We start from the raw sequence: 27,277 nt of genomic DNA on the forward strand, positions 1-27,277 counted from the left end.
CCCGCCCTCCCCCTCCCCCCCGCTACCCCCAAAACCTGGAACGGCAAACCTCTGTGTGTTCCAAAGCTGCCCTCTCCACCTCCACGGGGTCCAGCACCCGACGGCAAGGTTCCCCCTCCCTCCACCACCCCCTGCTGCCCCCACCGCCCCTGCCGCCTGCTGCAGCCGTGCCCTGGGGACTGACCCGCGCGCGCGCCCCCGACCACACGGCGTGCTCGGGGGGCGCCCGGGGACGGCCCCGACCTGGCATAATAGACATATTATTATTGGTATTATTGGTAGGTGCCTAAGAGACACAGCTTCTTGTTGTAATGTAGTGCTGTATTGCCTGCTACTTCCAGCCTTACTCCACCAGGTACAGCCATTTTCCAACCTTCTGATCAATACAATATAAGGGGAATGTTATCTCTTTGTTCTCTGTTAGGTGAACAGGTCCTTGGTTTTCAGGTGTGAGTGCCCTGTTCTTCCTAGGGTGCCCAGAGCAAAGACAGAGGGTGGAACTTGGTATGAGAGGGGGTCAGGAACTCATGGAATAGATCCGTTCCAAGGTATTAGGGGAAAGGCATTGAAGCCTTTATAAGTACAAGGTCATTTATTTCATTTTAGAAATTCTGAGAGTATTTCATCTATCATACTGCTTCATACTTCATTAGTTTTATATAAACTGTGATTAAATCATTATTTTGCTCTATTTTTCCTTGGTTTTGGGGGTGCTTTTTTTTTTTTGTAGCTACTGATCATTGAATGGCATGCACTGTACTTTATTGGGTTTCATAGCTGAAAATTCAAATTAAGCATTTTTGTATTTTTCAGACTTTACACTTCAGATGGAAAACTTGTTCAGAATGGATCAGACCTGGAGAATGGGCAAATTTATGTTGCAGTGGGTAGGGAAAAGTTTAAGAAGTTGCCATATGGTGATGTGCTGTTTAGCAAATCTACAATGAGAAGACCACAGGGGTAAGTTCTAAAAGTGTGTGATATACTTCTTGTGTGTTTGTATGTGTCAATTTGTTTACAAAGTGCAGCAAAGTACAAAAGATGGGTGAGTTAGTATGGATGCAAAACCTTATTGGCAACTTCTGGGAAAGTTGAGATAACAGAAACAAAAGCAAAAATGGAAATTCAGAGGACTAATTCATTTCATAAATGTTCCTGTGATCACGTATCACAAAATTGGTGTTAGAGAAAGGATTATTTTGACTTGACTTAATTTATTTTTTTCCTGGAAAAAAAAAGAGTGCAGCTGAATGAGACTAGGTGCTGCTAAAGCAGTTTATATATACTTTTGCTTAGTAATGCTTTGTGGAATATGTGCTCCCTTGAGACTGCTTTATGTTTGGGTCTATTTTTTGTAGGCTAGAACAGTCACTTAATAGAGTTGTAAACTGTGTGTCTGTTAGGAGAAACTGTGCTTTTCATATCTTTGGAAAACATGAAAATTGGGAGCCATTTCTTTGAAATAAATGTAAAGAAAGGAAATTTGTCCCATAAACTGGGGTAGTTCAGAGAATTTACCCAAATTCTGCAGATGAACTAGCATGTAATGTGTATTTCTTTTTTTTTTAGTGAGCAACTAGTCGACAGTGTGAATAACTCGAAAGTACTTTGGGAAACAGCATTTGCAACTAATGAATTTAGGATAGTGAAAAGTTATGTTCATCAATTATGTAAACAGTTTTGTTGAAATTGCTGGAACTTTTCATTGCAATAGTTGTAAGGAACATTCACATAGTAATTCACTGAATACTGCTCTATAAATTCATGGTATATAAAATATGCATTGTGGAGAAATGTAAGGCACTTGTGTGAATAAGCTAATGGTTATGCATAATAGTCTGGTGAACAAGAATGAGTGATTCTTAGTAAAAACATGCAATGAAAAAAACAATTAGTTTTATCCCATAACCATCTTGGTGTTGCCTGACTTGATTATCGATACATAGTGTCTATGATGGTGATAGTGTACACAGTTCTAAGATATGGCTTATTTCTGCAGTTCCAAAGCCTCTGTACTACCTCCAATTGTGGGAACTCGAAAGTCTAAAGGCAGCGTAAGTATCAAGTGCCTAATTTCACTGAATTCTGGAAAATGGAAAATCCCTGTCCTTTGAGTTTTAATTAAATCTGTAAAGAAAAAGATCCAGAGCCACCTGATGGTGTGCTTATTAAAGCCTGATGAGTCTGTAACTACATGCAGTGTCAATTACACAAAAGAAATCAGAGAAAATATTATTGCAATAATGGCTGCTTTTTTTTTTATAAAACCTTGAATAGCAAAGATCAGCTACTGCCTTGAGGTCTTTCCTATAAACATGATCAGATATATTTTTGTATTTATTTATTTATTTATTCAAGTTGTACACCTAGAGGAAAAACACAGAACCTTTTACAGAACATCTTGCAGAAAATGGTGTTATTGCATTCTGAGTCTGAATAAGGCCCTAAACCGGCCTCCAATCAGGCATGTTTTTTCCTAGGTAACCATTAAATACAGAGCTTCATCCTCCACTGCTTTGTATCCTGTATAGCTGTTTTTGTTCATGCAAAATGAGTCATAGAATCAATAAGGGTTGGTAAAGACCTCCAAGATCATCAAGTCCAATCTTTGACCGATCAGCACCACATCAACTAAACCATAGCACTAAGTGCCACGTCCAGTTCTTTCTTGAATGCTTCCAGGAATGGTGACTCCACCACTTCCTTGGGCAGCCTGTTCCAATGCTTAATCATCCTTTCAGTAAAGAAATTTTTCCTTATGTCCAGCCTGAACCTCTCCTGGTGCAGCTTGAGGCAATTTCCTCTTGTCCTGTTGCTAGCTGATTGGGAGAAGAGGCTGACCCCCACCTTACTACAACAAGGGTCCTCTGTGAATTTAAAACAGAGCTAAAAGAGAATATAAGTATCTGTTTCCACCAATTCTGTGCAAGTGCAATTTACTGTACAAGTACAAGACAACAGAGAGTCAGACTCACAGTCTGTCATTAAAATTGTGATAGTTGATCATGTCCATTCATTGTTTACAAAACAAACAAACAAAAATCCCTGGAACCACTAAAAAGAAATAAGCAAAAAATATATAAGTGTCTGTTCCATTCTGTTGGAATTCAGTAGAAGATAAAACTTCAGTAAAAAACATACTTTCAAGTGTTGTTTGGTTTTAAAATGTGAGCTTTGAATTTGTAAAAACAACTCATTAACAGTTCTAGCTTCTTGCCTCTTCTCCAATTGCTTAACAACAGGTACAGAAATTTATTTCATATTCAATTCTATTGCATTGGGATTGACACTTGTTATCAAGTGTCAAAACTTAAGGAAACAGGAATATGTACTACTGCTCTTAAATATGTAATGCAGCACTTGAACTGGTATGAATCATGCAATTGTTTGCTTCAATTTGATGTCTACACTTCTTTAATATTATTGCTTGGCAGTAGCAGTCTCCAGTTTGAATCTGAAGAGATTTGAATGCTGCCATGTACTCGTTTCTCTTTATAGAGAAGGGGTAAGTGGTAGATTTAGATGTTATGGGTAGATTAGATGGTAAAAGCAAGATGGTATTTAAGGAAGATATTTTTAATAGAACTGATTTCTGCTGATTATGTGAAAACTAGAAGACTCACATAAACATGTAATAATGTATGCAGAATTTTTAAAGAAGTGTGGGATTTTGTTCAGGACTTATTTTTCTGAAAGATTTTAATTCTGTATACTGTCACCTCTTAACTTTAGCACTGAGGTGAAAGGAATTGTCCATGACCATTGCAGAATGAAAGGCCTTTCTGGTGTGCAGTGTCTAAAATGGCATGAATTGCTCATGCAGCTACACTAAGTGAAACAATGAAGTAGAATATACTGATCTTTTGTCATACAGAGAAGTCAGTGATAAGGTGAACTGTTCCAGATATTGACAAGGTTTTCTGCCTTACTTGCTTGAGTGTTTTGTTGTTATATGGAGTGTTTTGACAGAGCTGGATTAGAAAGAAACTTCTGAGGGGCAATGATGAGGGTGTTCAGTTGGTAAAGTCTTTACATAGCGCAGAACAATACAAACAGCACCCTAAAGGCCTGCTATATACAGTTCAGTTTTTCCTGATGTTGCTTGTGAACAAATCTAGACTGATGAAAAATATGCATAAATAATAAAATCCCTGGCTAGAACACCCAGGATCATACCTACATCAAAGCTGTAAAAGTAAGGACCAGGTTTCTGGTTCTGTTTCTAGAAGAGCACAGAGCAAGCAGGAGAACTGGCTGATGTCCTTGAAGATGATTCAGAGGTGATGTGTGCACATACCCCTTTCTTAGTGTCTACTTGGCAGTCAGTGTTATTGCCACAAAAAGACTGTGATTCTCCTCCAGCTTCTCTTGACACTTAAAATAATGCCCATGTCCTGTTTAAACAGACAGTGACTTATTAACAACTTGGATACGTTATATCTTGTGACTTTCCACACATGTGGAGGAGATATAGCTGTATATAGTATGCATGCATGCATATATTCATTCTTTTCATTAAATGAAGCATTATTTTCTTCTAATAAAAATTTTCTCCTGGGAGTTGTTGAGAAGAATTTAATCAATCAAATCATACAGTAGGTTGATAAGATAGTTATGCTTTTCTGAATAATTTAAGATATAACTTGAATGTACTGCTTGTAAATTAATATGCTTCTTTAATACCTCATGTCAGTCCTTATTTAAATTTAAAAAATAAACTTTGTAATTTGCATCAGTGATAGTTATATACAGTTCTTTTCAGGGAAATGATCGGCAATCTAAATCTACTACTGGATCCAGTGACCGGGGAGAAAACTGTTCCTCACCTCAGCTTCCCAAAGGGAAAGACAAAAAAAGCCAGAATCCAGAGAATTCTGTGTCCAGACGACACTTTCCTAACAACTCTATAGAAGTAAACCAGACAGAAACAGCATCCACAGGAGTCCTTCAGTATAATGGTCAGTATTGAGATATCTTCAGTTAAAACAGTGAAATAGTAGAATAATATGTTACATAACTCTTGAATTGTCTATTTACTCTGGTCAACTGAAATTGCAAAAGTTCTTTCTGCTTAGGAAATGCACCTGTGATTAACTGCTACGTTTCTGGCTTCATTTACATACCATAGGAGGCTGTGTGTGATTTTTAGTATACCTTGGAAGTTAAGCTGATATGGTTCTATCTTTATGCTTTTGGCAAAGCAAAATAAAAGCCATATTTTGGTTGGTTTTCCACTGTTCTGCCCTGCAAGAAGGAGAAGAAAAGAAGCCGGTCTTCTCCAAGGACACCTTGCTGTCCCTGATGATCCCTGGTTAGCTGTCTTGCTCTGTGTAACAAAATGACTGGACCCTGGGGGAATAGCGCAAACACAAACTCCAGTTAGTGAATAGCTGCTGACACCAGTCATACAGCAGAGCTGCTACTGACCCTTTCAGAATTTGCTCCCCACTGTGCTGTGACAGTAGTGATAGCCATGTACAAATTTAGTTTCGTACATTGTTTTCCTTATCTTATGGTGTGATATTCTCCTTCACTCCCGTTTTTTTTTAAGGGCTAGAAGTCTGGCCCCTCACTGTTGCCGTGCTGGGATGGCTATTCTTCCTCTTTAGTAATACTTCTAGATGTTAGTATCTATCAGAAGAAATAAATGATACTTTCCATAACATTTGAAATTTCTTCTCACTGCCATCTAAATGTTAATAATCAAGTGTACAATAACAATTCGTGGTCTAAAACTTCAGTATATGTCATCAAACAGCACAGTTTTGTACCTTTGTCTAGAATCATGAGTTGTAAATTTGAGTCAGGAGCACTTTTGTAAATTTGAGTTTTAAAAGATCAGTGAAGTATAGTCTTTTGTAATAACTCCTGTGTTCTCAGGAGTTAGCTTGTAGAATTTCAGGTTTAGTCTTGATTCAACTATTGTTCAGTCTAGTACAATCAAATACTGTTCTAGCTGGTTAGTAATTTTAGCCAACTGTTTTTCAGTCAAGTTTTTGTCTTACAAGAACGATGATTATATTATAATGAAAGTGACTGAAAACATTTGTCTTCTATAGCTTGTGAAACGTGTGAATATATTCTTCTCCTTGAAATTGTCATGGCATGTTCCCAGTTCTTACAGATTGAGCGGTGCATGCTAAAAACATAGGAGGAAGAGACTACCAGAGCTGACCTCTCAGGGAGGGTTTTGCATGCTTGGCTTACAATTTTTAAAGGCTCAGAATCTTATCTAAGATGCAAAAAATGCAGGAAAAGGCTTTTATATTTAGGCTGTTGTCCACCCTGGATATCCTCAACTGTTGTTTTCTTTTTTTTTTCTTTTTTTTTTTAAGACAGGTGAATTGACTGCTGTTGGGGAATATATATGAGCTTAAAATCCATATGTTCTGATCTACTCTCCTGTTCAGAGTACTGAACTGCTCTGAATCTCTATGTGTGACTAGAAAGATCTAAGTCAGACCTTTCACCTTAAGAATAGCCAAGGTACATAACTTTTTCTGATAGGTATAGTGCCATTATGGTGATCTTCTATATGCTATTTTTTCAGGCCTAAGGGTATTTTTAAGTAAAGTTTCTACAGATGTTTTCTGGAAGCGAACAGCTCCCTCTTGCTGAGGTGAGAGAAATTAGTTCTTTGACTTTGTCAGACTTGCATTAAGTTATCAGATGTTTCCCATTGCCTTCTTTCATTTCCCAGTGGAGGGAAAAGTCCTAGCAGGAGCAATCATTTTTCTGTCCTTTCAGCAGGCAGTGACTAAGAGTCAAATCTTACTTTGGTAGATAGCAGACACATAGAGGGAAATATTTACCTCTTTCTATTCAATGCTACTGCTGCTCCACCTGCTGACAGAAATGGTGACTTGGAAAGTCACTAAGTTTGTTGAAGAAGAGATTGCTTCCTTGTCAGTTCAGCTTTTCCATGATTTGTGAGTCTTGTATAACTAGGAGAAGCTCTTCAAGGCAGCAGATTCTCTAGTTTGAGCTCAAGTGTGTGTTGGGAGAAGCTCTTTGTTTTTCTGTGATCCTCTATTTTTCCTCCATATAAAGACTAGCTAGTAAAAGTAGGAATGGGCAGCAGTAGCGAGTAGTGTGTCAGTCTTTTCTCCCAGGTAACAAGTAACAGGACAAGAGGAAATAGCCTCAAATTGGGCCAGGGGAGGTTTAGATTGGATATGAGGAAAAATTTCTTCACAGAAGGGTTTGTAAAGCATTGGATCAGGCTGCCCAGGGAGGTGGTTGAGTCACTATCCCTGGAAGTGTTCAAAAAAGTGTGGATATGGCGCTCAGGGACATGGTTTAGTAGTGAACATGGTGGTGGTGCTAGGTTGACAGTGGACTTGATGATCTTAAAGGTCTTTTCCAATCTTAAGAATTCTATGATTCTAACTCTTGAGAAATTAAAGGAAAAGGTCTTTTCACTTCTGACTCTGTGTGGGAGCTCCACTATAGTTAGAACTTAGGTACCTTGTAGTGAAGTAGTTAAAAGAAAATGCACTACGCTGACCACAAATGGTCATCTCCCACAAAGTTGTTGTCTTCTGTGCATTCTCTTCTGGTCACACCTCAATATGGAGTGACCTGAAGCACAGGCCAGGCAGGCTGTAAGAGCTGTGAGCTGCCTCTTGCCTAGCCAACCCTCAATGTCAAATATTGTTCTATAGTTCTGTCCTTTATTATTTGAAGGAACTGAACTGCTGTGTGATTCATGACAATGTTAAACTTACTGCTAAAGATGTACTATTTTGTGATTTGATAGCCTGTTTTGCAATCAAGTTTGGTTCTTTAATTCTCATTAGCTGAATATTTTTCGCCCATGGGACTATTTGTTGAGTTACAAATCAAGTGCAGGAGCTTGATTAAGTATTTTCTAAATTATAAATTATCTATCTCTATCTGCAGGTGGGAAGTGGAAGTTCTTGGCTGGTTGATGTACATTTTATAATGGAGGTAGGCAGTGGAGTAGTCCCCTTCAAAAGCTTTCCCTAGAGAACCTCATCAGTCAAATCAGCTTTATGAGCCCACTGACTACAACTCTGTCAGTGGGGGATCTGAGAAACAAGTAGATGTGTTGAAGTAAGCAAAGCCTGAAACATTCTGCCCTCATCAGCACTGGCATATATTTTATGGTGCATCATAGAAGAGTCAGCTCAGCAGCCTTTAGCTCAGCAGCTTTAGATATGTTATCAGTACTATGACTTGTTGATTTCTTTATGAGGAACTTAGTGTGCCACATCCTCACCAGTGCCAGTTTTTTTCAGGAAACATTGTTTTTCACATCCTCAGAATGTTTAGCTTTGGGATTTGAGACCAGTCAGGCTTGTCTCAGCAGTCTCCAACACCAAAAGCAATGTGACTACCCTTCTAGTGTTTTACCCCCACTTTGGCAGAGCATCCTGCTACCTCTTGTATTCAGCTTTCTTTTCCAGTTATTTGAGGATGCTTTTCCTTGAGTCCATGTGGGCCTTTATTAATTTTATCTGACTTCATCTGTTTACTTTCCATCCCATCTGTTGGTCTTTTCTCAAGTAATCCTTTCTGCCTGTTTCTGATTCACCAGGTTCTGGCGGTCTGGGTTCAACCTCTGTTTCTTAGTCTTCCTGGTTGACTTTGGGCAATTCCTTGGGCCTAGATACCTTCTGCAGTCAGTGAAACATCTACACAAAGAGAATTGCGTGTAACAGGAGAGAGTTCAGCCCTCCTAAGGTGTTCCCACCTGTCTGAAACTTCTTCCATGTGCCTAAAGGGTATGTCACAGAGCAGCTATGGAAATACTTGGTTTGCCAAGGCTCTTGTGGAGTCACTGCGTAGGGTCAGAGATGGTGAGTGAGAAGACAAAAGCTCTCCTAGCTTAATTCTCCATCTGGTTATCACAAGACTTTTGCTTTAATCAGCTTGGGGGCAGGGTGGAGGTAGCATTTTTGTTTGTCTATTTTTCTCTTCCTTTTGTACTCAGCCATGTGTGGCTTTGGAACAGGTGTTAAGTCATGCTGTGGTTTTGAAGAAAAAATTGTCAAGAGACTGCATCAGCTATATAACAGGCATCTCTATAAAGTAACTTCATAGCTTGAAACGTTTTCTTTAGACTTTCTTTAGATGGTAAATTGAAGAGATAGCCAATCACCAACCATATGATGTTCAACTAGGGGAAGTATCAGATTCTGCACCTCAGACAGGGCAACTTTGATTATGTGTATAGACTAGGAAACAAGAGCCTGGAGAGCAGCCCTATGGAAAGGGACCTGGGGGTCTTGGTCAATGGCAAGTTGAATATGAGTCAGCAGTGCCCTGGCAGCCAGGAGGGCCAACCGTGTCCTGGGGGGCATCAGGCAAAGCATCGCCAGCCAGATTAGGGAGGGGATTGTCCCGCTCTACTCTGCACTGGTGCAGCCTCACCTTGAATATTGTGTGCAATTTTGAGCACTGCAATATAAGAAAGACATGAAGCTATTAGAGAGTGTCCAAAGTACGGCAGTGAAGATGGTGAAGGGCCTTGAGGGGAAGCCGTGTGAAGAGCGGTTGAGGTCACTTGGTCTGTTCAGTCTGAAGAAGAGGAGTCTGAGGGAAGACCTCATTGCAGTCTACAACTTCCTCATGAGGGAAAGGGGAGGGGCAGGTACCGATTTCTTCACTCTCATGACCAGTGACAGGACCTGAGGAAACAGCATGAATCTGATTCAGAAAATGTTTAGGTTAGATATCAGGAAAAGGTTTTTCATCCAGAGGGTGGTTGAGCACTGGAAGAGGCTCCCGGGGAAGTAGTCACAGCACCAAGCCTGAGTTTAAGTGTTTGGACAATGCTCTCAGGCATGTGGTGTGATTCTTGGGGTGTCCTGCGCAGGGTCAGGAGTTGGACTCGATGACCCTGATGGGTCCCTTCCAGCTCAGCATATTTGGCGATTCTGTTACTTCATTCAAGTTGTAATCATAACCGTGTAGCTTTCTTTTGGAGGGCTTTTATCACTCTAAGTCATTATGTGAGTGTGAAATACAATTTTTTTCCAGACTAATACATTCTTTTGAATGTATCCATTAAATATATGTCTTGAAGCTCTTAAAAAAAGTTTGTGATGTATTTTGATGGTTGATTTAAGGGCTATGACTTTTTAAAACAAAAGTATTTTACTACACAATTGTAGTGTACTTTGTATTAAAATAATGGAAGTGTGATGAGAACTCAACAGAGCAAAGGAATGTTGTTTTTTTACATTTTAAGCATTTTAAGTATTCATTATGAGTTAATATGAATGATGTGCTGCAACTGTGGAACAAGAATCTTTAATTCAGTTAAAAGGAAAGAAAGCCAACAGGCAAACTTGTTAAAAACTAAAGAACTGTTGTTTAATTCTTAACAAAAAATACTTAATTGAAGTTAATGGTTAAAGATACTGAGCCTCTGGGTTTCAGAATACAAATAAGTGGCCATGGCTCACACTGGCAGCCAGACATGCTGTGTGCATGTTTGTACTTATCCTGTGCTTATATGCTTTATTTATATGTATGCTCCCCTTTGGGTGTGGAAGTGGCTTATACCACTAGGACAATATGTTAGGATCTGAAGGGTACTTCTCTGAGTGTACTGCTTCACTTGTTGTTTTCAGTACCTCTTCATATACTGAAGACCTGCATTAATATCCAGTCCAGCTTGAAAGGGCAGAATACAGGCTATACAAGCTCTTCCCCTTCTTGTGTGCGTTTTTAGTGCCCTGAAATGTCTCTCTGTCAACAGGGTATCTCCCTCGCTCTGTCCTGGTTTTTCACCTTGTCTTTTGGTGAGATGCAGTGGTTGTATGACTAGTGGGACTTAAGTGGATGATGAAAATAGCTTAAAAGCTGTAATGGGGTGTTTTATTTTGAATTAAGACTCTTTTGTTTCACCTGGAGGTGCAGCTTCCCACTTAGGCAGGCAACTAGTACCATACAGTTTTAGGTGTAGTATTTTAGCTAGATTCAGTTAGTGGAAAGGAGCATTCACCTTTCTTCCTAGTTTGCTGGTGCCTTTTAAAGATTGCTTCAGATACATGTTTGAGGAACAGAAATTGAGAGGGAACTGTGCAAGTGGTGCTTTTGACCTCTTACTTCCTTTGCCCAGAAATGCCAAGATGTGGCTTTGCCCTTGCAGGGTGAAGAGGAAAAGTAGGAGCAGGCACAAGCACTTCTCTTGTCTGTCTGTATTACTGGATGTTAGCCAAAGTGCTCCTCAGGCTGATAGCATTTGAACTCTACATAGCAATATCTACAAGATGCTTATTTGCAAAGACTCCAGCTGTAGTGTACTTGGCCTCACCTTTGCCATGTCCATTCAGAAGGCATGAACAGACATTCAGAAAAGGCTGTTTATTTGGAGAGGCTGTTTCAATGTTTCCCCGTGGCAACAAGAAAGATGCAGTAAATCCTAGAAGTTTCTTGACTGTGGTACACTTTCAGATCCCGCCTGATACTGTAAACTTGTTGAGGATGAGATGCATCTTGTCTACCTCCCTCCGTATGAGGTTTAGAGGATTAATTCAAGCTGGGCTTCCAGGCTCCAGCTGTCAAGGAGAGACAAGTGTGTCTGGAGATGCCTATTCTCTCAGTTGACAGTGAAATTAGGAATGTGGTTTAGACCAGATGCTGAAGTATTGGATGTATCATGCATCTGCCTTGAATGATGACATTTTTGGGTTCATTTTAGAGTGAGGAGTCTTATTCTGAATGGAAAACTAGAAGCCAACTCCAGTAACACAGTGATAATGATGGCTCCCAAGTACTGTTTTGATCACTACAGCTTCACTGTCTATTCTGAGGGCTCGTTGCAGTTCCTCAGTTGGATTTGCAGATTTATTCCAAACAACTCCTTCAAATTCAAAGACTTTGGATTGGGTAAGGGAAGTACTTATCACCATCTTAGGAATTTTTTTTAATTATTATTTTATTTTTTACTGATGGACAGTGAAAAAGACTTTTGACATTTTAGTTGGCTGCATTTGGCTGTCACTGATAAGGGATTAATTTCTTTTAATCTGAAACCAATAAACTGCACAGGGAGTTTACACATGCACATTTTGGGGTGTATGAAAATAGATAAAGAGAAAATATTCATAATAGAGAATGTATCCTGTATTCTTTGCTGTCCTTTTCCCCGCCAGTTTAGCAGTTATGTGGAATCTTCTCTCTTTTCAGTGCTAGACTGTTTGAAAGTGATTGTTTCCTGGGTATTAACATCTGAAGAATTATGCATATAGTGTATTTAAAGCTTAATTTAATCTTCCAACTGAGTTTAGTTGGGCTAACTGTGTATGTACTTTGAATTTATTTTTTTATGCACTGAAAATTTCACCAGCATGCCATTCATGTTACAACTGATCCGTGTCATAATCCTCTTAAATCAGGATGATTAAAGAATTTCTTAGAGTTGAAAGCTCTTTGTGCAAGATTTAAATTCACCATTTCTTAGGGCAAATCCAGTAGACTGTGAGCTGATGCTTTGGTTTTTGTAACATGTAAGGCATACTATTAATGTTATGATTGGGTTCTCATTGCACTGGTAGAAACCTTAATAACATGGAATATATTGTATTTAATAGTAATTGCAACTAAAAATATGAGGTTCAGAGCTTAGACTAGTGCAGCTGGTTCAGCAGAATTTGTGTTTATGAAAGTGACACCAAAGGTACATCTAATTATCAGCAGCTTGGTTTAAGGTTTAAAAAAAAACCAAACAAACCACCATAAAACCCCAAACCTATTAATTTTTTTGTTTGAGTAGCATCCTGTAAAGAGTATACCTAGGAAGTTTAATAGGAAATTCAGGAGTGTAACAGAAAATTCTTGGAGTGTAGTACCCTCTTTTAAAGCTTATTCCATTTGAATACAATGGTTTAATTGTGGTCTCATGGCTTGCGAAGTAACTCCCCCCCACAAAGCATAGAACAAGTTCTAGAGATCATAGACTGTGAAGTTTAAGTTTTCGCTGTGATTTGGAAGTCATATACTGGACATAAACTGAGTCACTCCAAAGTTTTTCAGATCTATTTTTGAGTATTATGAGGTCTTAGAAGTTAGCAGTCATTTCAATTTCCTGCGTTTGTTATTGCCTAAAAAAAAAGAAGAAAAATGCCAACCCATATTTAAAGGTAAAGCTGCACAGAACATCAGGTATGGCAAAGCTCTTGCTCTGAATTGCTTTCAGTAAAATTATGAACTTGCCAGAGTACAAACCTGGGCCACTGAATATGAACTGTACATTGTGAGCTAAAACTTTTGTTGTTCATATTTTCCTGCTGACAACTTCTAGGATTGAAAAACCTCTCTCTAGTTAAAACATAGACCATATTACTGCTGTGCGGAGATTTTACAGGACCTGTGTAGTAGGAGACAAAATAGCAATCTATAGCAAGAAATGAGAACCCTTATTGCTGTTAGTGTGTATTGTTGCAGTGCTGAATTATAGTAGCCAGAGTTTACTTACCCCAGTGGGGAGCTAGGGTGATGGTAAACCTTGCAGCCTTTTTCTTTGAGCACACAGTGAATTTTTTGGGGTTTGCTTTTAGTGAAGTGAATACTTTGTAAAGTGGGCAAATATATATTTGTCAGCAGGAAAGCCATGTTGCTTAACTCCCTGAAGGAGGGTGTGTAAGTGTAGTGGTGCTTGGTTTGGAATGACAACCGGGGCAGACATTTCAGGGCTTGTGCATTTGTTTTGTGATGATTTAGCCCTTAGGACCCAGCTGTACCCAAGAGAAGGCTGAGTTATGGAACGGGCATGGAATTAAAAAAGATGTGGCTGAACAAGGACTGCTTTGTTAATTTCAAAATGCAAGTAGTCTTAATGGTCTGTAATTTATATAAATTAATAAATTAGATGCTTAGGAACATGGAGAATAAGTGAGGTGAATGACCAAAGCAGGGAAAAGGAATTAAAAAACCATTGTATTATGACACTCAGTCCTTTATTTTTGTAGGTGTTGATGTGAAAAGATGACTTAGCTTTTGCAGCTTTTCCTTTGCTCTAGCATTACCGTATTTCCTATCAGTAAAGGAGACTGCTGCATACAAGGGCAACCCCTAGAAGCACCTTTTGCAGTTTCTGTTGAGGTAGTCAGATGTCAGTGTTCTATAATGGTGTGAAATTGTATTAGGAATTCAATATTTTCTGAAGAGAGTATTTAATTGCTTAGAAGCTTGAGGCTGCAGTAGTATCAGGTGAAGAAAAACATGTATTTTTTTAATATTCTCAACAGTCTCTTATGTATATTGCTACTAGTTTCTCTTCAATTCCATTGCTTTTTGGTGATAGAAGTCACATGCAAAGCTACCATGAAGGCAGTGGATTTTTGTTGGAAATGAGCCTTGTACAAAAGTGATGCTTTTGAATTAAAAAAACCCAAACAAACAAAAAAACACACACAAAAAACCAGAATATAAGATTATGTTGTACACAGGCATAAACACACATAATCCTCCCTATTCCTCATAGCAAACTATTCAATTTAATGAGCGACTTTTTTCTTTTTTACATTTTGTTTTTCATTTGCCTTACTATTTTTATGAGGCAGCCTCTGTTGTAAGTCACATTAATTTTTTTTATAGTAACATTAACTTCCCTACTTACAAACAGGGCTTGCAGTTAGTAAATGATTTTAGTTAGTAAAAGATTTCCACAAAATATTCAGGGCATACTATTATTACAATGATTTTTTTATTTCTATTACTGAACTTCAATCAGTTTAAAATTTGAAATGCATTAATATCTGTATAATGTTGTAATTTGTACTCGAGTAAATGTTTTACAGTTAATGTCATTTAGAAAAGGAGCTTATATAAAAGCCATTAATTGCTATGCTTAATTGTTTTAAAAATACATATTTCTTATGAGTTAGTTTAGTGTATAAATCAATTAGTATTTAATAAAGTCATATAACCTTCTTGTTTATCAAAGTGTAGAAAAAAGATGCCAGCTGAAGTACTGAATGGCATCAGACAGAAAATTATCTTTGTACTTTAGCCAAGGTTTGATAAGTTATACATGCACCAATTCATGGCTTCGTTCTGTACATGCTGAATTGATTGACTGCACAATCCACTGAACGTCTGTGTATTGAGATAACCAGTAACATGTAACAGGTGAAATGTTTCTAATCAAAATCTTTTGGGCATTTCCCTCTTGTGATCTGTTATTTGCCCTTCTACAGGGTTTTTTTCCCCCTTTTTCCCAAATTACTGAACATGACCCTGTTTTAAAATAATTAGAAATAATGGGAGATTTTTCTTTAGGTTGCCTAAGTTCTCTCTGTATAGGGTATAAAAAATAGTGCTGATTTGTGGCTCAAGACAGTTTGTTTTCACACAGTGACTGGGAAAACCTGAAAAAAGCCAGTATCTTCTGGTTGTCTGGACACCATGGAAAAATATTCCCCAGAAGATCAGGAGACTTTCAATAATATTTTGCTTGGCCTCTTGACAGAAGCAGCACTTGCTGTGGCATGGAGAATTGAGAACGTAACTGAAATAAATCCTCTGATTTATACTTGTCAGCAAAGCTGTGGGGAGACATTTTGGAGCTCAAAGTACCCTTGAATCCCTTGCTACCATCACACTCTACTCAACTTGAAGCAAAAGGGTAGTGTGTGTCATAGCTTGAATGTAAGGCTTGGGTGCACCTTCCATTCTTACCCCTTTCAGAGCTCTTCCGCCCCAATGTTGCCATGCCCCGTCTGTGGTCAATTCTCAGGTAGTATTAGGCACAAGAAAATCAGAGCTAGCTCATACAAGAGGAGCATGTTCAATCTACAATATTGTATGAACTGTTTGGAGAAGTAGTAAATGTTCCCTCTAATGGAAGTGCTGGGAATTTTCGGTGAGATACACCACTTATTTCTGCTGCAATAGAGATTGCAATATAAGCCCATAACAGTACAGAATGAAGACTCACAAAAATATTCCTCCATGTAATTTATAGCATTTTCTAAAATGCTGTCTTGTTTTTTTCCTCCCCTAGAGACGTGTGTAGAAACTGACTAATGATTCAGAGACAGAGATGTGAAATATTGCATCAATAAGAATTTTTCATCCTTGTTGTTTTCCTAAGCCAAAAAGCATTTCTGAAGTATTACCTATAAAATATGAGGCAAAGTTACCCAAACGAACACATTTCCTTGGGAATAACTCAGAGCACTGATAATAGTGATTACTGCGGCCTGCAAACTCCTGCTGACAAGATCTTGACACAGAATCACATAAACAAGTAATGTGTTGGCCTTTCACTCAGCTGCCCTCCTCCAGATACTTGTAGCTTCACATGCATAAAGTGTAAATACTTCTGGCTGAAGTAGAGTAGCAACACTAACGATGTTTACATTTTAAGCTATTTTCTTAATGATCCGTTTAATCAAGTTAATTTGATGTAAATTATTTTGCAATTTTTGTATTTCTTTTCACTTTTCATAACAAAAGACTAGAGCGTTTGTCCTATCCTTGCCATTTTCTTTGGAATTTTTTATTTGTTCAAGTGTTACAATTTCAGTTAGTGTAATTTTTTCTTCACTTGTTTTAGCACATTTCAGACCTAAGTGTTTTTCTTCCTTCCCCAACTGTTAATGATACATTTATTTTGGACATTTGCTTTCCATTCTCTTACATTTGTGAAGAGGTAAATAATTAATTGCCCTTTTGTTGTTAATTTTTTATTTTCCTTAAATAATATTTTTACTCTGTGAAAGAACAGGAATGCTGTTTCACTTTAGAGTGCCCTCTGTGCAAGAGAATGAACAGCAGTATCCGTGAGAGATGCTGCAATGTTGTTCAGGGTTATTTTCAACTAATTTCTTTTCATTTATGACTAGCTGTCTGAACAAGCACCTATTAGAAAGTACTTGGAGGAAATTCCATGGAGATTTCAGTTTTTGCTTGTTGAAATCCCCCTGCTACTACCTTTTTCGGCACTGTCTTTTAAATGGGAAATATAGTTCCTTACTGAAAGGACTTCCTTACAGTCTTCTTCCCTCTCTCTTGCTCCATCCTGGTTTCATGATTAAGTTTTTTGAAAATACTGTATGTCTGTCTCCTTGGGTTGTTCACCATAGCCCTGAGGTTTATCTATTCTTCTAAGAAGAAATGCTTTAAAATTGAGAATCCTCAGCTCTTGAGTAGATTCGGCCTCCAGGGCCAACACTTGTTCATCTCCCTTGTACTACTTCTTGTGCCCTGCTGGAGTAAAACCCCATGAGAATTGCCTCTGCACCAAAATCATTTTACCTCTAGAGGCTAAACAATCTCCATTTTGGTTGAAAGACTTGGGGACCTTGAAGGCAGAAGTGTTATTACAAGTCTAAATGGAATGATGGTGATATTAAATGCAGTTCTTTCAGACACTGAGTTAACTTTTTATAGTTCGATGGGCCCAAGGAATCTAGGACAAGGTTTTTTTCTTTGATCTTAAGGGAAGGTCTTGAATTAGGAGAGTCATCATGGTGGCTTTTAAGAAACTCATTACATTTTCCTCTCAGGATATGGTGGAGATCTATAACTCAATCAAATGTCTATGATGAGTGGCAACAATGATAGTATCGGGTAAGGGAAACAGAACATTCTGTCCCTTAGAGAGCTCAGAAAAATGGGAAATGTGAAGTGCATTGATTATTTGAAAAAGTACAGGTAGCACCCATTCAGATGTATTTTGTTGTTGCTCTCAACCATGCTGTATTTTTGTTGGTGATTTTGTCAAAAAAAAACCAAACAAGTCTTGTCAATCTGTAATGAGATATGTGCAGGTAGATTGTCCAAGATATATCATACTGCTAGTAAATATTGGATGTCCTTGGTTTCAACAGAACATGCTAGAACGATAGAATAGATCTTTGAGTGGGGTGAGAAGGCTTCAGCAGGAATCATGTTCAGGAACTCAAGCTACTATGTCAGAAAAATCTCTCTCCTAAGATGCAGCTAGCAATAACACTTTGGAATATCATTGTGATGTTCCATAGACTCCCCCATTTCTGCCCCTTTATTTCAGGCTGTAAGAACGACCTTCATTTCTGGTGCTCTGGTCAGTGGCCTGTCAGTAGACTTTTATGGATAGCTGGATGAGTTGGCACCTCCCCTCCAGTTAGCCCTTTACAGTGGTTTGCCTCAGAATTTTGTTCCCAGGGTAAACTCTTTCCTTGGCTCTCATAGTGTTGAGAAAGTAACTGGAAAACTAACTTCTAGAGTAGTCAGTGCTGACTTTTTATGCAGATGAACTCTGGATTTTTCTAAGGCTTGGGGTTATGTCTATTATTTTTCCTTTTCAGTTGTTCTGTGAATGGTTCAGTTCTACACTGGAGCTGTTTATTTAAGTGTCCAGCAATGTAGATCAATTTGCATGGTTAGTTGATATTATCAAGTTCACGTCTTTTTATGAAGAACTAAGAGGCAGTCAAAACCAGTAGAAATATTTTTTCCTCATTCTTATTGTAGTTATGTATTTTTTTGGATATGGACACATTAGGACCATCCATCTTTCCTAGGTAGATGGAGAGAAATGATTTGAAGTAACATGTGCTTTTAGTTTCTGGGCTGTTTTCAGTTCAAGGGAAGGGAGAGAAGAACATGAGTCACTTGGAAATTGTTTTCCATACGTACCAATCTTTGCTTTCCTAGTTAGCTGATACTGCAAGACCTGTATTGGAAACTTCAAAGACCCTTAGTTACTACTTACACTTAAGGGAAAGAAATTACTTAAACTAAATTGAATATCATTGTAACCATTAAACCTTGTTACCTAGGAGTAGTTGTTTTTCTAATGTGAACGTGGAGTTTCAACCATAATTCTACTTGCATGTATGCAAGGGTGGGGAGTAGCACTGGTAGCACTAATCCCAGCTGTTTCTGTTAATTTTAGTCTTTTAATCCTGTCCTGGTTCAGCATGTTTGTTGCTGATTCAGAGCCTGAAATTTTTGATAGATGTATGTTATAAGGCTAATTACTACAGGGTACTATAACTGACTGTAGAAACAGAAGTAATATGTTGTTGTTGTAATGTATTATGGTCAGATTCACTCTGAACCTTTGCCAGAAGTGAAAGAACTTCAGATCCAGAGCTTTGTTCAGTCCCTGTTTCCTTTTCCTTTCCTTTTCCGTTTCCCTTTCCTTTTACCTTTCCTTCCTCTTTCCCCAAATGGTGTAGTACGTATTTATTGTTAAAAGGAAAAAAAACAAATTGGAAATGATGGGCGATTGAAGTCTTCCTTAAAAGAACTGTATAATGGGTCAGCTCAGGAACATGTTCTCAGAAGCAAAATTGAATATGCAGTTCAGTAGTTGAGCCACACAGTGTCACCATTGGACTTCACTTTTTTCTACTCTGTATCTTTCCCATTGTAGGTGAAGATATTTACAAAGCCAGAGAAGAGGGGTCTGAAACCTGGGGGGCAGTTGAAGTGCAGGAAGATGAAGATACTCTTGTAGAAGTTCCACTGGACCAGGTATTGATTGAGCTTTAAATAAATGTCTTTTTTTTTTTAGGATTACAGGTTGTGTGTTGTTTTTCTTTCCTCAATTTCTTTCAAGTGTACAGCATAATTCTGTGGGGATGACTGTAAGCTCAGTGATACAGCTTCTTTTATGGAAGCTTTAGCAAATCTTCCTTTCTCTGTTAATATGTCAAATGTCAGTTACCTTTTCATCAGCTTCAGAACTGCTCTGAGTGCCCTTATAGAGCCTTAGAGAATCCCTACTGTTACAATCTACCAAATAGATTCACTTGAATTGCAGTCTCTTTAAACTGATAGAGCAGTATTCGTCCAGTCCTGAACCACAAACGGGCATGCATTTATCTGATTTTTGTTAAAGCTGACAGCACTTTCTTTTGTTGGAGCAATATGGTGCTTAGTTGGCCAATTTTTTAATCCTAAGACTTATGTGCAATAAACAGGTCTTGATAACTAGAAATAAGATTATATCCCCTTTGTTTTACTTTAATTTGTTTTTAAAAGAAACTCCTGTGAACTGAAATAATACAGGAAATAGGTAAGTTGAAGCTTATTCCAATGAAGTGGAGAGTAGAACTGCTCAAGTAATTTACTGAAAAACTACCTTTTTTTTTTTTTTTCCTGCTAATGAATTGCTCACAAGACAGCCCTCTTTTTCATCTTATGTGTTTTTAGGAATTTGCCAACTTGTTCAACTTTGTTTCCAGTCCACAAGTTGTTGCATTCTGACTTTCTGGGGGGTCAGCTCAGTACTGAGGAATGGTTGTTAACCTGAGACTGTAAACAAATGGGAGGGAGTTAAAGATAATAGTTTGTAAATACACTTCGATTACTCAGGGCAATCCGATGGAGCATGAACAATCCAGGAGATTTCTGGAGTGTGTTGGAGACAGTTTTTTGATATAGGTAATAAAAGACGTGATTAGGAGAGGTATTCTGCTGGATTTGCTACTCATGAATAAGTAGAAACTGGTTGGAGATGTAATAGTGGCAGCCTAAGTTGCACTGGCCATGAGATGATAAAGACCCTGAAGAAAGTGGGGATGGAAAATAATGAAATAAAAATCCTAGACTTCAGGAGGGTTGACTTTGGCTTAGTTGGGAAACTGGCAGGCAGGATCCTGTGTGAGGCTGCCTTGAAGTGCAGAGGAATATGGGAAGTCTGGGTGATTTCCGGGGGAATCTTCCTCAAAGCACAAGAACTATCCTCATTGTGCAAGGAAGAAATTGGAAGAAGCATGGTAGATTTGGTGAGGAAGATATCCTTAAGGGTTGTAGGGGCTGGATTTATGGGCTATACAAGGTGGATGAGAAACTGGCTGGTTTGGTGAGACTTAAAACGTTAGCTGGTTGAGATTTAACTGGCACCTTTTTATGGATGGTGGTCCTCAAGGTTTGTTACTGGATCTGAGACTTCTAACATGTCCATCAGTAACACAGATGATGTCATGGAGGAGACAGATCAAACTGCTCTCTGAAGCTACAGATGGAACAGCAGAGAAAATGGAGCCAGGCTTTTCTCTGTGTTGCACAACAAAAGGATGAGGCAATGGTCAAAACTTACAGCAAGGCAAATTCTAATTGGACGTGTTTCCAACAGAGAGAACTGTAAGCACTTTCCTGTTCGAAGAGAGTGGGGAATCTTTGTCTTGAATGATATTAAAATCTAAACCAGATAGTCTTGTTTTACAGATACAGAAAGAAGTGTTAGAACTTCAGCTGTACACAGTTTATAAATAAATAAACAAACATATACTGGGGATTCATACTCAAAAAGTTTTTACTGATATGGGTATGGTATCTAAACCTTTTGGAGACCCCTGCCCTCTGTTTGTACTGGGTATAAATATAAATAAATATTAGACATATATACATTTAGCTTGTCTTCTGCTTTTTAAAAAAATACCTGAGGGGAAATTAGACATTTTATGACCTTTCTAGCCATTTTGAAGAATGACAGCATACCATCTAAAAAAAAGTAATGGATCCCTCCATTTTATTTTAGGCTCCCGTTTCTAAAATGGATCTTTCTCATGATTTATTCGCTTTAATGGGAAGAAGTGTTGCTCAGCTATTTTATAGACGTTGTTCTTAAAGAAACATGAATCAGGTGATAGAAAGAGGCAACAAGAGTATGACTGTCCTGGTCCCTGATGTAAGAAATGCTACAGCTGTGTCTTTTTACAGCAAATACCAGCCCCAGCCTCAGAGACTTATATGCTAAACACCATCGGGCTCATCAGCCCTGTAAATTGAAGTTGTCCTTGTGAGGTGTTGTGATAATTAGGATACTGATAGTACTGACATTGGGGAAATGCTGCCTCTTGTCTTAATCCTTGTTTCTTATGACATCCTGAAGCATATCCTGCCCTGTCTTGGCAGTGTAATAATCAAATTGAGAAGTGATTAGCCTGTTTATTGGCCTCTGAAGGTGCATAAAGAATTCCTCTGGGTAGACTAAAACATTTGACAGTGTAATTTGGGTTGTCAGGCCTTAGTTTTTAGGTTGACTGCAAGTCATATGAAATCCAGCCCTGGAGACAGCTGCCTTAACTTCTTCACAGAGATCCTACAGCACAGGCAATAGCTCTGCCCATTCTGCCATGTGTCTCACCAGTTTGCCTCGGCCAGCGCATGCTGACCATCCCTAGGGAGGGGGGAATAGTTAACTCTCCACTACCACTTCTATGTTTGGCAGTGGAACTGTCAGTACAGTTGCCAGTGAACATCAGATGTGCTGGCAAGCTTGCAGTGCTCAGACCTTGTTCGATACCTCTAAGCTCATGTACCAAGGTCCATTCATCATCCTATAATGGAAATATTTTTCAACTGCTTCCAACAGATTTTGCTACCTGGACAAGCAACTGGAAGCATGTGTGTTTGAGGAAAAAAAAAACAAAATTAAAAAATCAGTCATGCACAATGAATAATCTAATTTTCATATTTTCATAAAAGCCAAACAAAGCACCAAAATTTATTGCAACTCAAGCCATGGTTTAGTTATAACATTAAAACTTCATGTATAGTTTCCTAGGTAATCTGGCAAGAAGCTGTGTCCTTCTGAGCAGCACAGAGTACTTTTTATTCCCTGATAACTGAGGTCACTCAAACCTTGGAAGCATTTAGCATTGTACATGTTCAAGTTCTTATTAATGACCATTTTAAATTGTTTTAGATTTCGTGTTGTAAAGCTTTTACAGCTTTTTCTTATCTACACTACAGTTTCTGTTATTGCTAGAAATATGGAAAAGGACAGCCAGTCAGGGCTTGACTATCTTGCATAATGCATAAATATTTACATGCCAGCTTTCACTAGAATGCTGACACTCCTAATAGGCTATCATTTCCATCAGGCACATAAATGAGGTGGTGAAGATAGAGCTTCGTCTTTTTTTCTTTTTATGCACCTTCTCTGTCTTGCTGTTTGAAGTACACAGTTGAACAAATGCCAGATTAGCCATTAACTAAGCTCAGTGTAATACTGGCTAGACATTCGCTTATGTCCTGCTCTATAAAATGCTGTCTGCCAGCTGAAAACACATTAAAAGAACAGGGTTTGCTTTACTCTAGACTAGCTGACAGTTGTAATTGAACATCAAGGAGGAAAAATCACTATTTTGCCTTAAACCAAACCAGACCCTTCTGTTCTATATTCTGTAACGAGACTTCAGCTTCCAAATACAAAATGGATAGTTTCTTCTTTTGACATGCAGACTTTCTCCAGGTTGGTTGTTTACATCACTGTGTCAACATTCGTGGGAACTGATGACAGACTATGAAATCAATTGTGCAAATAACAAGGGAACAAGGTGGTTTTATTGCTGTTCTTGATAGTGAGGCAGCAAAACAATACAAATTTCTTACTGGAGATGGTAATTAAGTGTGTTACTTTGAGTTTTCTGTTAATAATATAAATATATTCAAAGTAACTCTGAGATAGAAACTTTTATAACTTGTAAGGCTTTCAAAAAAAAACTACTACTTTTTCTTCAGTTCTATATAAGTTGTGAAATACAAAAGCAGCAGTTTGTAGTAATAATATTGAAATAACACTGCAAGTTTGCGCTGGTTTATCCTTTTCTATAAGCATGGTTGTTCTTCTCCCATGCTGAGCCGTTGGGAGGTAGAGTAAGCATGAGAGTTATGAGATACGAAGTTATCCCGTGCATGACCTATATAAGGAATTCAGGCATGTTGTTGTGCCAGCCTGCTTGCCATGGGGTATATGATATTGGCTATTATGATGTAAGTTGTGTAGAAAGAGTCTGTTTCGGTTTTGGTTTTGTTTCGCTCTTTGGGTTTTTTCCCCTCCAGATTCATCATCCCCATCTCCTTCTCTCTTTCTCTGTTTGTTTGTAAAAATCATTGGATGATAAATTTGTCTAACAGGCACTTTTTTAGGTTTTTTTTGGTAGATGTTCACACTCTGGGTTCTTTCATTAGCCATTTGCTTTACATTATTACAGACATGTCCACTGATTAATGGAGTCCTCCACTCATTATTCCCCATTTCCTGGGCTGCGATGTGATGTGAGATTGTGTATCTCCCCTAGGTGAGCTGGAGCTGGAGTGTATCATCAGTAGCAGAAAATTTGCACCTTTCATTTGCAGTTTTCATTACGGAGTATACATTTTGCTTTAGAGACCCAAGATTCACCTCAGCGAGCAGAATGTTTATCTTCCCTCTTGCCGAAGGCAAAATATTAAAGTTTACGTTGATTCAACATTAAAACAGACTGTCTGCTTGAATATACATTCTTTCATTAAAAGGGCTACAACTTTTCATGAGGAAACGTTTTGCACTACATCAGTAAGGACTTCAAAATGGCATTTGGAAAGAACACATGCAGAAAGAACATTTTATGCTCAAATTTTGCTACAAATGATGCAGCTGTAATTTAAACCTTATGAATTTTGAGTGCTGACAAACCAGCAGATAAGATTTTCCACTGCATGTTCTTCTTTCAGCTCCACTGATTTACACTTAATGTTGTTATTGTTTGTCTGTGCGAGATAGGGAAACTTACTCTGATTGGTTCCTTCCAGTTCAGAATGAGAAGAGAGATCTTCCCTCTGTTTCTGCACTGGGTGACTGATTTCTAAGCTATAGCAGAAAGGTCTGATCTTGTCTTAAGAGGCCTCTGTGGCCAACAGTGGGAGGGCCTTCGCTTCTTCTGAATGAAGCCTGTAAACGCAGTTCTGTTGTAAAACTAGTGTTGATACCATTTTAAAAAAAAGGTTTCCTCTCTCTGTATACCTGTGTCTTCAAAAAAATCCAGCAATCCTAGAGGAGACAGTTTCTCAAATTGCTTAACTTATAGAGCATTTAAAATTCATTATGGAAGAATCTGTTTCTGGAAAAAATTATTTCTGTATTTTTACAGCCTCAGTAAGACTTCTTTTAAAATACTTAACAGCCTTATTAGCTAAAGAGATGCTCAGCAGATCATACCGTATTGTAGGAAGTGAAATTTGAATGCACACATGCAAAATGTTATGGGAAAAAATAAACATAAGTGTCAGTGAAATAGGTGGAGAAGAATTTTCTTGACATAGGTACATACTAGAAAATTAAAGATCTGATTGCATGGTCAGATCATAAAATCATAGAATGGTTTGGATTGGAAGGGACTTTAAAGATCATCTCATTTCAACTTCCCCGTCAGGGGCAGGGACACCTTTCATTCGCTAGACCAGGTTGTTCAGAGTCCCAACCTGGCCTTGAACACTTCCAGGGATGGGGCATCCACAGCTTCTCTAGGCAACCTCTTCCAGTGCTTCACCACCATCACAGTAAAGAATTTCTTCCTAATATCCAATCTAACCCTGCCCTCTTTCAGTTTGTGGCCATTCTCCCTTGTCCTGTCACCACAGGCTCTTGTAAAAAGATCCTCTCCAGATTTCATGGAGGCCTCCTTAGGCACTGGAAGATGCTATAAGGTCTCCCTGGAGCCTTCTCCGGGTTGAATAACCCCAACTCTCTGAGCCTGTCTTAATAGGAGAGGTGCTCCAGTCCTGTGATTGTTTTTGTAGTCCTCCTCTGGACTTGATCCAGCAGGTCTGTATCCCTCTTATGTACAGAATGCAGTACTCAAAGATGTTGTCTTCTCTGTCCTGGATGTCTTGTGATTAAGGAATTATGTGTGCTTCCAGTTAACACACAATGACACTGATGAAAGGAGTTTTGAAAGAACACTTTCTACACTTTCAAGTTCTTTCGTTTCCATTCATTCTAGACTTCTGGGTGCTATGATATTATGAAAAATTAGACTCTATGGACTCAGGTGCTGCATTTGTTGTAAAAAAAAACCGAAAAAGATGCATCCATCTCAAAAATGTTGGACTTTAAATGTTTTGCCTTCAGGAACAACAGCGCATTTTGTGGGGATGTGGGAACTATGTGGGAAGCGTAAGACGATTGAACCCTTAACTATTCATTTGCTTGTTTTTAAGAGCTTGGGTTTTATAAATGATGTGGAAGAGAAGAGGGCTGCTGTCACTTAGCAACCCTATCTGGTTCAGGAACAAAATGTTTTGCTGTTGGAATCTGTGCAATGCTGCTATAAAACATTCCTGACTGAGTAGGAGCAGGGGCAGCTCTGTTTTGGAGAGGTTTGGTGCAATCGAAGTTAAGTGTTCCTATTGCTGCATTTGTGAGATGTATTCATGCTGGCATTTGTGACCATTAAGATTTTTGTTGTCTACTTCGTTGTTTGTCTGCTGTGACCATTAGCCAAGTAAACTTTTCCAAATTATTTCAATAAAGCAAAATTATGTTTTACATTAATAGTACAAAATAACTTCTGCCTTAAATGATTTGTGATACTGTACTTTTCAGTATCAGTCATATACAAACCTTCTGAGAGGTTACATTAGCATCCCTAGAGGAAAAGAAGCCAAATGTTTCCATGTCTGAAGATTTCCTGACTTACTGCTTTTGAATGATGATGGCATTTGGTAATGTAGCTCTTAATGAATGATGGCATGATGAGTGTAATTAGAATGTATCTTTCTTTTTAAAACACACTGTTTTTGCTGAGGTTAAAAAAACTATCGAGCAATCATACTTCTTGAATGCAAAATGAAACTGGCTCTGCTCCTTATCAACCTGTTAGTTGTCAGGAGGTTTCTGGAAGGCAAGCTGGGTTCATGTTTCCAGTATAAAGTTGAGAATTACTTCAGTTTTTCTATGTGCCTTTGGTTGAATATGCTTTTCAATATAAATATACAAGTCTTTTGTCAGTGAGTCTTTTTACTGCTAGTCCATGATAAGCAAAGAGTTTTGTTTGAAAACTAGTTATTTTAACTAACATGCGTTCAACTGTGAAACTGCACAAGCATCACCTTCACTTAAAAGATGCAGCCAGCAATGCAAAAAAGGTTATGTCCTATTTTCTTTCAACCATACAATAGGCAAAATTAGAAACCTTATTATGAGTAGTTCTGGCTATAGGAGGAATGATAATAATCCAAGGTGTACTTAAAATAGAAAATTATAATTTATGCATAGCTAGTAGATCAATAAGACCTCAGTAGAAAGTGTCAAACTTTTTTTTTAATGTGAAGAGAAATGTATGATTTGGTGGGTGATTTTGGCCTTCAGTTCCTTCCGTACAGTCCTGTCTTAGGTCTGCTGTGCATTCTGATATGCATGTCTGTGGTCATATTCACATTTCAAAGTCTACATATGACTCTGCATGCAGTGGGAACCATACTGCATTTTAGATTACCTTGTGAAAGGTCTTTTCCTCTGGATCAGTATTGATTTTTAACTTGTTTGAAATGTCTCTTTTGTAGTGCATCTTGAAAGGAGATTAAATGAAGAATG

The 27,277-nt window shown here is 38.3% G+C and overlaps 1 protein-coding gene across 1 annotated transcript in view; it reads left to right on the forward strand.

Moving 5' to 3' along the window:
* DCDC2 (doublecortin domain containing 2) overlaps window positions 1-27,277 on the forward strand; it is a 65,340-nt gene that overhangs the window by 33,053 nt on the left and 5,010 nt on the right. Inside the window, exons 5-8 of the mRNA XM_027676032.1 lie at window positions 814-960; window positions 2,000-2,054; window positions 4,763-4,958; window positions 19,343-19,443. Coding sequence (XP_027531833.1) covers window positions 814-960; window positions 2,000-2,054; window positions 4,763-4,958; window positions 19,343-19,443 — 499 coding nt within the window. The remainder of the gene's footprint in view (window positions 1-813; window positions 961-1,999; window positions 2,055-4,762; window positions 4,959-19,342; window positions 19,444-27,277) is intronic.

The sequence above is a fragment of the Neopelma chrysocephalum genome, unplaced genomic scaffold (assembly GCF_003984885.1).
Source record: "Neopelma chrysocephalum unplaced genomic scaffold, ASM398488v2 Primary Assembly neopelma1_26, whole genome shotgun sequence".
NCBI lineage: Eukaryota > Metazoa > Chordata > Aves > Passeriformes > Pipridae > Neopelma > Neopelma chrysocephalum.